The sequence below is a fragment of the Urtica dioica genome, chromosome 11 (assembly GCF_054948205.1).
Source record: "Urtica dioica subsp. dioica isolate 48M chromosome 11, U.dioica_male_clone48M_v1_H2, whole genome shotgun sequence".
NCBI classification, from domain to species: Eukaryota; Viridiplantae; Streptophyta; class Magnoliopsida; order Rosales; family Urticaceae; genus Urtica; species Urtica dioica.
The window spans coordinates 23,233,745-23,245,397 of record NC_142766.1 but is presented as its reverse complement, the minus strand read 5'-3'; the positions used below and the strand labels follow the sequence as shown (position 1 = coordinate 23,245,397).

The 11,653-nt window shown below is 34.7% G+C and overlaps 2 protein-coding genes across 2 annotated transcripts; both read left to right on the top strand.

The window, feature by feature from the left end:
- The first annotated feature begins 414 nt into the window (after window positions 1–414).
- Window positions 415–1,889, top strand: LOC149382636 (uncharacterized). The gene has a single exon (XM_089600971.1). The coding sequence runs from the start codon at window positions 488–490 to the stop codon at window positions 1,673–1,675; it is 1,188 nt and encodes a 395-aa protein (XP_089457097.1). The 5' UTR covers window positions 415–487; the 3' UTR covers window positions 1,676–1,889.
- Window positions 1,890–7,234: 5,345 nt separating this feature from the next.
- On the top strand, window positions 7,235–8,178 carry LOC149382635 (uncharacterized). The gene has a single exon (XM_089600972.1). The coding sequence runs from the start codon at window positions 7,307–7,309 to the stop codon at window positions 7,952–7,954; it is 648 nt and encodes a 215-aa protein (XP_089457098.1). The 5' UTR covers window positions 7,235–7,306; the 3' UTR covers window positions 7,955–8,178.
- Window positions 8,179–11,653: the final 3,475 nt, after the last annotated feature.

The following is an 11,653-nucleotide window of genomic DNA, read 5'->3' as shown; positions in this document are numbered from 1 at the left end:
ATAATAAATCTCTCTCTTCATCCGAAATCTTATCCTATACCTGTACTTGTAAATATATTGTAATAATAAGAAATACACCGATATTCTTTTTTGTTTTTGTTTTTGTTTTTTGTAATGATATAATTTACATTATCTTTCGCTATACGCGTCGTATGTATTGGTGGGAATGCACAAAATCAGGTTGGAGGAAAATAAAGGGGAAAAGTTAGGTACGTGTACCGTGTATGTCATTTTTATCAATTATATATCGAGATGTAACCATTGAAATATTGCTCAATACAAAGACATTAAATTGCTCTTTGAATTATATAATAAAAAATACAGCCTTTTTTGTTGACCATATAATGACGTCATCCTTTTCAGTAAGGCAGGGAACCACTATATAAAGGGCTCTAAGACCATGCAAATCACAAATCATAACACACTTGAAAGCATTAGAACCTATCTAAGCAAACACAAGTTAAAGAAACCGAGCGCTTGCCAGAAAATGGTGAGCTCTCAGATAGTTTACTATGCCATGGCAATCTGCCTGGTAGCCACAGCTGTGGCTGCCGATTACAAACCCTACGTCTACTCTTCTCCACCGCCACCAAAACAGGTGGTTTATCCTTCACCACCAAAATACATCAGATCTCCGCCGTACCAATACAAATCACCACCACCGCCGGTTCACTCTCCTCCTCCACCATACGTTTACAAATCTCCGCCACCACCATCCCCGTCACCACCGCCGCCCTACGTTTACAAATCCCCGCCCCCTCCCGAGAAATCACCGCCACCTCCGTACGTCTACAAGTCACCACCTCCACCTTCACCGTCTCCACCACCACCGTATGTCTACAAATCTCCGCCTCCGCCATCTCCTTCACCACCACCTCCTTATATCTATAAGTCTCCACCTCCTCCTTCTCCATCGCCTCCTCCGCCTTACGTCTACAAGTCTCCACCACCACCATCCCCATCCCCACCACCACCGTATGTCTACAAATCTCCACCACCACCATCACCATCCCCGCCACCACCGTATGTCTACAAATCTCCGCCTCCACCATCACCGTCTCCTCCACCTCCGTACGTCTACAAGTCTCCACCTCCACCATCACCATCCCCACCACCACCGTATGTCTACAAATCTCCGCCTCCACCATCACCGTCTCCTCCACCTCCGTACGTCTACAAGTCTCCACCTCCACCATCCCCATCCCCGCCACCACCGTATGTCTACAAGTCTCCGCCACCGCCATCACCGTCTCCTCCACCTCCGTACGTCTACAAGTCTCCACCACCACCATCCCCATCCCCACCACCACCGTACGTCTACAAGTCTCCACCACCGCCATCACCGTCTCCTCCACCTCCGTATATCTACAAGTCTCCTCCGCCGCCATCTCCATCCCCACCGCCCCCATATGTTTACAAGTCTCCACCACCGCCATCACCGTCTCCTCCACCTCCGTATGTCTACAAGTCTCCTCCGCCGCCATCTCCATCTCCACCGCCCCCATATGTTTACAAGTCTCCACCACCACCATCTCCGTCTCCGCCACCCCCGTATGTTTACAAGTCTCCGCCACCGCCGTCTCCATCACCACCGCCTCCGTATGTCCAAAAGTCTCCACCACCGCCGACTCCCAGATATTATTACCGATCGCCGCCTCCTCCCACGCGTTACTAAGCATATTTTAAATTTGTGTATGCCATATAATGATTTTTATACTTGCATAAGTCGTTTTCCATTTGGGTTTGAATAATGTTTTTTTTTCTTCTTCATGATTTGTCTTTCTTATATGAGCAATTATACCTTTCTAGAGGGCCTCTATGTTCATTAAGGTTTCGAAATCATCTCGTGTACGTATTATCGAGTGTACTACATTAATTTATGAAATTCTATATGTTTTGATCCTTATTAAAGTGTTCCCTATCGAAATGACACTTAAATAAATGGATGGACCCTTACAAAAGGAGAAAAAGTGCAGAATATAGACTAGAGATGTGAGTAAAATGATAATGTTATTTGTTCTTTTAACAGTATGAGTATAAATGAGCATTGAGTGGATATTATACATTAATATTGTATCACTCGACGTTATTTTACATTACGTGTGTGTGAAAGAAATAATATAAGGTGTTTCTTGATACGAGTCACGAGTACTTGATATATCACGACATTTTTTTATTACACATATGGCTGTATTTACGTTGAAAAACCATTGCGATTTTTCCACCACACACAATCTCGAACCCACGGTGACTTGTTACTCTTAGAAAAAAAAATAATAATCATTGTCGGTTCAGCATTTTGTGGAGTAAAAAAAATTGTAAAAAATGTTTCCACCACGCGAGATGTATCCCAAAATAACTAATCTTAGTAGAAATTTTAGTCATCATGGATTCGACGTCTTGCAAAAAAAAAAAAAAAAAAAAAAAAAAAAAAAAAAAAACTCAAACCCTTAAATAATAATAATAATAATAATAATAATAAAATCATAAAATGACAAAAGAGATGCTTCCTTGACCCCCAATATGGTTTCACATGACGAGCATATGATATACAAGTAGAGGACGAGAGAAAAAAGAAACATGAGTGTTAGTGAGTAGTGATGTCTGTCATTCTCCTTTATTTTTTCACACTAAAAACTCTTCCGAACCTTCATAACCTCGAAATATAAATAAATAAATAAAACTCAAACTATGGCTATAGATGCTGCTTCCTCAACCCACAGTTGGATTTACACGAAGAGCGCATGAACAAATCCGCAAAAATATCTAGCCAAACGTAAAATTAGAATAAATGAAAGCGAAAATTCAACGGAATGACATTTATTCGAGGTTATATCAATACAAATTAGTCTAACATGCTTATTTTTTTTCCTTTTCTTTTTGCATAAGGTATTAAAAGTAATGCATATAGATATGACTAGTTCCTCACAAATGACATTACAAACTTTGGCTATTTAGACAAAATAATTCGTCAAATATGACTAGTTCCTCACAATTGATCTTTAATTTCAATAGCTTCAATATATATATATATATATATATATATATATAAAATCATTCAATAATTTATTTGAAGCACATAATTATTAGAGTATTTTTTTTTTTTTTTTTTTTTTTGGCGTGTAAAACTCGACCAAATTATTTAGTTTGTCAAAATTGGCATTCATCGTAACCACAAAGTTTAATTGAGGTATAAATATTAACTACATATGTGATGATTTTGTCAAACGTACACCATAAACGTGTCATTCAAACACATTAGATAAATATAGTAATGGTGTTTTCCATTTGATTATATATATATATATATCATCCAATGAATGCTCTAGCATTTTTTTTTTCTTTTGAAAGAGCAATTACTGTATGCTAATATATCTATGAGAATAATAGTTACGATTGTTCATTCAAACAGTCAAAATACAAACACAAAATGGTTACTGAAATTTTCTCGACTGACGGCGTAATAATATTTTAGTCATAATAGTAAATAGAAAGCTTATTATGCACATGGGAGAAAATTTCTCTGAAGTGTAAATAAATGGTTTGTTTGGCCGATGATAAAGTGATTTGTTTATTCACCTAACTTTGCTATTCTCAAGCTTTTCAATCATATATATGTTTTTGAAATGTTCTAGTACATCAGATTGGTACGTGCTAGGGAACGAACAAGTCTAATGCTATGGTTGAAGACTCGGTTGATTGTTTGTACGGATTATGCATTTGGTAAATTCAATTTTATCATCTCTCTCCATGTATATTTTATCTACACAAATGCTAATTAATGCATCCAATGTCATTCAGCATCTTTGACAAAGATGATATATATGGAAAGATAACAGAATATTAAATTAGTTCCAAATGCATGAACGACAATGTGATAATGTAAACCAAAATGATCGCAATTCAATGTTTGTGAGCTCAACTTGTTTTTCAGTGGACTTCCTATATGTATAAATAATATATCAATAGGGTGGGTAAATTACATTTCCCCCCAGAATTGTATATTTCGTTTCAATTTGACGCCTAAAAAATTAGACCAAATTAATCCCTTAAACTATATACTTTTTATTTTTTATTTTTTTTATATACATTTGTTTCTTCCATCGATTGAAAAGAATACAAAATACATATTTTAATATTAGTTGTGAATAATTTTCTTAATTATCATATTTTAACATTTTTAAATATTTTTATTCGACTTCATCTAGTTTAAGGGTTTGACAATTTCTAATTGTTTTTCCATTGATGACACATATATTTATTCAATTGACTCTAAATCATCAAATATATTGGCAGTTTATTATTACCCTACCCTTAATTCCAAGGGATATTGTAGAAAGGCTGCCTTAAAAAAAAAAAAAATTATACTATCACAGGCGAAAAAAAATTTCTTGTGCGGTGGTGGGATAGTATTTCTTGACTTGTCGGGGATGCGGTTTGGAGATAAGGGCCGTTATTACCACCGTGATTCGTCTTGTACGTATCACGGGGTTGACCTTTGTACCACTATTTTTTGGAATTATTATTATTTTTTTTTTTGAAGTATGTTTCAACAATATCCATATTTATATATGATTTTAGTACCATTGGATCTCAGATCCCATCAATTTTTGTTTTTTTTATTCATTAGATCTAGCCTCATATCTGATAAATGCATTCACTTTTTCTATGGATGTGGAACTTAGTTGGGGCTCCATAATTCATACGAAGCTCCCGAGTATACAATCTACAACAATAAGGTGTGAAAGGGTGAAATGGGCTGAGAGAAGGGTTATAGGATCTGAGATTCTATGAGGGTAATGATGTAAATTTGCTATATTTCAGATGAAAAGGAAATAAAAAAGAAAAAGAAAATAAATATGGGAGTATTTTAACCTACTTTCTATAAATGGATTTTGAGCTAACTATAAAACACATGAGTATTAGGTGCGTGAAGAAAACATTTTATCTTTCTCGAGATGGACATATAGAATAAACAAACACTGTTATGAATTGAAACATTACCTCCATCGTGAATATTTGAATAGCGCACACATAATAAATAATTAAATTAAATTGAGATGTCTAAAGCAAAGCCTAAACACGTATGGTCATATAAACTTGCAGGGCCGGCCGAAACTCATCGGGGTTAAAGACGATTCAATATTTTGGTGCCCTATAATACTAATAAAAATTTAAATTTTCAGGATAAAAAATGTAAATCTTTTAGAAAATGGGTCAAAAGTGTAAATTTTTAGAAACGTAGTCTAAACCTATGCCACGTAGGAGACACGTAGGATTTGAGTACATAAGGTTTAGAAAGCGGTTATAAGGATGCGCGGTCTAAAGGTTTAGAAAGCGGTTATATGGAAGTGTGGCCTAAAGCAATCCGACGCGGTTACTTGATTTTGTTTTTTTTTTTGTTTTTTTTTTTTTATATTTTTCACTTTTTTTTTTTAAATCAATGTGAAAAAATCGTGCTTGAAATTGTATGAGGATTCATATTATGATTTCTTCATCACATTTCCATATTTTTTTTTTCTTTGTATAAATATTTAGACAGTAAATAAAATATCTTAATTTCAAATTATATTCATAATATTTATCACTCAATGTTTTTTGTTCATTATGTGTGATGAACTCATTTTATCAATTATATCTTAGTCGCATTGAATCAATAATTTATTTCACGAATTTATTTTATTTTAATTATGATCTTTGCGTTCTTCGTTTTTCCAAAAAACGTTTGACAATATTTATGTTGTAGATACAAATATTGGCTTCATTTTTTAATACATGTAAATTTTGGAATTTATGGTATATGAACTACTTTAATATATTGGGTCTTTTAGCTATATAGCCATTGACTTATAGCGTTTTGTATAATAGCCAACTTTTTGTAAATTTTCTGTAAATAGTCACCTCAACTTACTTACGGCACTAAAAAAAACAAAAAAAACTCAAAATAGGTGGGAATGTTTTTGGGTATTTTTATTTTTTTGAGTGCCATAAATAAGTTGAGATGGTTATTTACAAAAAATTTACAAAAATTTGGCTTATCTAGAAATTCTTAGACTTTCGGTGGCTTATTTGACTAATTTTTTGTTAATATATTTACAGAAATATACCAAATATTTTACAAAGCTATTAATTTCTTACGGCTGTTTAGCTAATTAGAAAACCATACAACTTCCAGCATATATTATTTGTGGTAATATATGGTTCTTCTGATAATATTCAGAATAATAACTAGAATTAAGACTATGTGATCAGTGGTACCTAGTATAGCCTAGTGGTAATTCCACACCACCTCCTGTGTGGAGGTCGTGGGTTCAATCCCCACTGCAGCTAAGCTGCCTTAAAAAAAAAAAGACTATGTGGTCCCATGTCTACAATTACAACCATAGACTTTGACTTCATATATATATAGATATATATATATATATATATATATATATATTATTTCAATGTATATATACCTGCCAAATAATAACAAAAAATACAAAAGAAAAATATGAGCATTGCTTACCTAAACACGCTTCAATCAAGTTTGTAGTCGTACGTTCATGTATACATCTCCTTTAATTTCCAAACCTACTCTCTCTTGACTTCACCATTTGCTTCTTCACAATTTTTGATGATTTATGGACGACAAACCATGCATGCAAATAATGAAACTCATATTAAATTTGAATGTAATTAAAAACAAGTTATGCACATACGGCCAGCGTTATTCGTACAAGGATACATACTAATAGACATCATAAGACTGAAACAATGTAAGATGGGCTCTGTAACAAATTAAACATAGTAAAGCTCATAATTAATCATATTTCTTTTAAATATTCTATACTTGTAAATATATTGTAATCGTAAGAAATACATCGATGTTCGTTCTCTCTCTTAACATTGGAGTCACATAGCATTTTGTTTTTTGTAATTATCATTATTTACATTATCCTCCGCTATATTTCAAGAGAATACACGTCGTATATAGTGGTGGGAATGCACAAAATCACGTCGAAGGAAAATAAAGGAAAAAGTTAGGCGGGTGTATATCACTTATCAATTATTTCGAGATGTGAGCATTGAAATTTTGCTAAATACCAAAAATATTAAATAAGGGGCTCTTTGAACCATACTATTTTATAATTACGTATCCAGCCTGTTTTGTTGACTAAATAATGACGTCATCCTTTTCAGTAAGTCAGGGAACCACTATATAAAGGGCTCTAAGACCATGCAAATCACAAATCATAACACACTTGAAAGCATTAGAACCTATCTAAGCAAACACAAGTTAGAGAAGCTGAGCGCTTGCCAAAGAATGGTGAGCTCTCAGATAGTTTACTATGCCATGGCAATCTGCCTGGTAGCCACAGCTGTGGCCGCCGATTACAAACCCTACGTCTACTCTTCTCCACCGCCACCAAAACAGGTGGTTTATCCTTCACCACCAAAATACATCAGATCTCCGCCGTACCAATACAAATCACCACCGCCGCCGGTTCACTCTCCTCCTCCACCGTACGTTTACAAATCCCCACCACCACCATCCCCGTCACCACCGCCGCCCTACGTTTACAAATCCCCACCCCCTCCCAAGAAATCACCACCACCTCCGTACGTCTACAAGTCTCCGCCGCCTCCTAAGAAGTCACCACCGCCTCCTTATGTTTACAAGTCTCCACCACCACCATCACCTTCACCGCCGCCACCGTACATCTACAAGTCTCCACCTCCTCCCAAAAAATCACCACCGCCTCCGTACGTATACAAGTCACCACCGCCACCTTCCCCGTCCCCACCGCCCCCATATGTATACAAATCCCCTCCCCCTCCTAAGAAGTCCCCACCACCTCCCTACGTCTACAAGTCTCCGCCACCACCGTCTCCATCACCACCGCCGCCATATGTCAACGAATCTCCGCCTCCATACTACTACCGATCGCCACCGCCTCCCACTCACTATTAAGCGTATTTTATATTTGTGCTTACCATAGAAACATATGATTTTTTATACTTGAATAAGTCGTTTTCTATGTGTGTTTGGGGATTTAAGAATTTCTTTTAATGGTTTTACTTTCGTACCTGTTGCAATTGTACCTTTATTTTTAATAAGGGTCTCGTGATTACCCATATGTATTATCGATTGTACTGCATTAATTTCATAAAAAAAGTCTAAAGTGTTTTGTTCCATCCCTATCGAAATTGTGCTTGAATAAATAAATGGATTCTTTTATGGGGTAAAAATGATAAATGTTTATTTTTTTGGGTGATTTGGTTATTTAACCATTTAAAACGTTGGACTTAGTAAAATAGTCAAACTTTGCAAAGTTGAGGCAAAATATTTCAAAATTTAAAAAATCACAAAAATACCCATATTTTAAAAGGACTTAGCCAAACCTTGAATGATCTTCATCCTAGCTCTCTGGTCCAAATCCTTGCACCAGAGACTGTTAGCTCCTCGTCTTCATCGCTATCCACGAGTTCGACGGCGGAGGATCGTCGTCATCTTCGGCGACTCCGCGATGCCGGAGATCCGTTCACTGCGAAGTCCAAAGCCTCTTCACCGGACCATCGCCAGAAGCGATAGTGTCTCGCGCGAGCTTCAGAAGGAACATGCCTATATCGGGATTGTCCAGCGACGTCTCCGCCAAGATCTGTCTCGAGTTAGGGTTTCTATTCGAGATAGGGTTCTCTTGACTATCCGGCTGAGGTTTCTTCGATCGGCGGTCCGGCGAGGGTTTGGATCGGGAATTCGACGGAGACGAAAGCTTTTTCTCCACCGGCGACGGAGTTCGAGGCACGGTCAGTCGGCTCTTGGGGTCCGAGTCTGGATCTGAGTGGCGCATCTGGCGGGTTTTGACGATCATCACCACCGCCATCTTCTTCTTCTTCTGTTTTCGGTTTTGAGTGTTTTTGTTATAGAACAATGGATTAAATTTTTTGAAAGCAGGATTAAATTTTTTGACACGCATCTTCTTCTTCTTCAGTTTTCGGTTTTGAGTGTTTTTGTTATTAAACAGAGGATTAAAATTTTTGAAAGCAGGATTAAATATTTTGACACGTCGCTGCCTTCTCATTGTGGATGAGCTGGATTAAAATTTTTGACACCTAGATTAATTATTTGGAAATTTTGAAAAAACAGGTTCACCCGAACATTAAAAGTATCTTAATATATTTACAATGTAAGTGGTTATAATGCACTAACTCATGAAACTTTGATTATTTTGCTAAACATTTCATTTATACGGATTACTTTTACCAAACAAAAAAATCCATTTTTATTTCTATATGCAGAACCATATGATTATCAATGAATACTGGGTCTATATTATATATTAAAGCTAGAAATTTCACACATTGATGCCTTTAATTGGTTTTTCTCTTGTACTAGATTCGTAATTATATTAAAGGACAATCCTAAAATTTTTAATGTTCATTGTGCTCTATACGTCTTCAAAGCATTTTTGTTTGTCATATATAAATTAATTATATATATATATCAAACAATGATTTGAATAAAGGATTGAAATCTTACGCGGGATCTCGTTTCTCGCAATGACGCGAGAGGGAGATGAATATATCTCGCAAACTTTGTTAAATTTCGCAAATTCTCGCGCTTTCCTCTCGCGACGAAAAATAAAACATGTTTAAAAAAGTTTAAATTGTATATGCGTTCATTTCAGCGGGCCTATTTACAATTTGAAGCTTTAACATTAAATAAAATTCCCTTCTTTATTTATAATGCCCAAAACTAAGATAACTCGTATACACAAACGACGTGGGACTTTTTTTTGCTCTACAAACTGCATACCAAATTGTGTGAGATAAAAGTTTCAGACGTTGGATAATGATGTGATGTCAAAATAATCACACATTCAAGTGTATTATTTTTTACAGCGTGTAGTGTTATTGCTTTTATCTCACAATTTTTTATTCCAATTCCACTTTGGCTCACATCATTGTGTACATTTCTCTACAGCCAAACTCAAACCATACACGAAATTATATATATATATATATATATATATATATATATATATATGCCAAAAAGCTATACACAAATATTAATGGGTAAACAAAACAAACATACATATATTTAATATGAAATATATTATTAACTTTATTATTGGATCTAATATTCATTATATATATATATATATATATATATATATTAATTTGTAATACCTTTTAAAATAATTATTAAGTTTTAGTATATATATGAACTATGCTTATGAATGAAACTCTATGCGAAATTTTTTTGTTTAAATTTATGTTTTATCTATGTACGCATGAAAATTGAAAAGTATTTTTTCAAATTGTATTTCTTGTTTAAATACCCCGCGGAATACTATTTTTTTGCGATATATCCCGCGGAATGCGGTTTACCACACGGTACGAGATACCCCGAACGTTCATCGAATATCACGGAATTATACCACGGTACGAGACGAGATACCCCAAAATTAGAGGTGCGGTATGGCCGTGGGATGCGAGATTTCAATACTTGATGATAATATTAAAGGACAATCCTACTTTAATTTTTAATATTCATCGTGCTCTATGCGTCTTCAAAGCATTTTTGTTTGTCATATATGAATTAATTCCAAAGTACGTAAGTTGATATAGCAGCTAGATACACGATAGTTGCATATCCATTACAATGATAAGTCATTATATGTGTGCTCGACTATAACTAGAAACTGCGAGTCATTTCCAAGAGACATGATTCACGGTCCCACAAGTTTTGTATTTATAGCAAAAATAATGTCAGGAATTTCCGATCATATGTGTTTGACGAAAGCTTCTCACACTCTATCCATAAATACGGGATCAATGTGAACTTTGACAATGTATTCTTTGTAATTTAGACCGTAATGCACTAAGCGTCTCAGATAGAGACTACGTACGCTGCCGACTTGCTTTCAAAACGAAAGATTTATATAAAAGGTTTTGCAGCAAATAAAAAAAAAGTTTTCACGTTCTACCTAATTTTTTTTATTTCTTCTGAAATATATGTTAATTACTTGCAAAAATTATTCGTTGGAGATATTTTTCTCAAATATTTCGGTTATGCATAGACTTGAGAAGAGCAACTTATCAGACTTATTTTTTTTATATAATAAAAATAATCTAGCAATGCTTTTTAACCAAATAATAAATAAAAATTCCAGTACTATGTATTTTGTTATATTGTATACTTACCTCATTACCAAAAAAAATCTCGCAATACTTTATTTATTTAATTTTTTTGAAAAAAGTATTGCGTAATTTTTATATTGCATACTTACCAAATTAATTACCGGTTTGAAAATTTGACTTTGACGGTTAATACTTAAGCACTACAAGAAATATGTCTTTTCCCCACACCTAATTAATGACATTTGGGTGATAATGTCAGCATTTAATGTGTGCAATGACATTTTCGTTAAAAATGTCGTAAAATTGTGTTAGACTGGATGATTTAGCGACATTAGAGAATAAAGTGTCGTGATATACACTTTAAGTGACAATAATGAAATGTCGCAAAATCTTCAATGTAACGACATCGTAAAAATGTAGTCATAACATTTATTGCAACATCTTTTTTACAATGTCGAGGTACATAATTTTTTTAAAAGATAAAACTATATATAAGTTAAACAAACATAAAACCAATGATAAACAA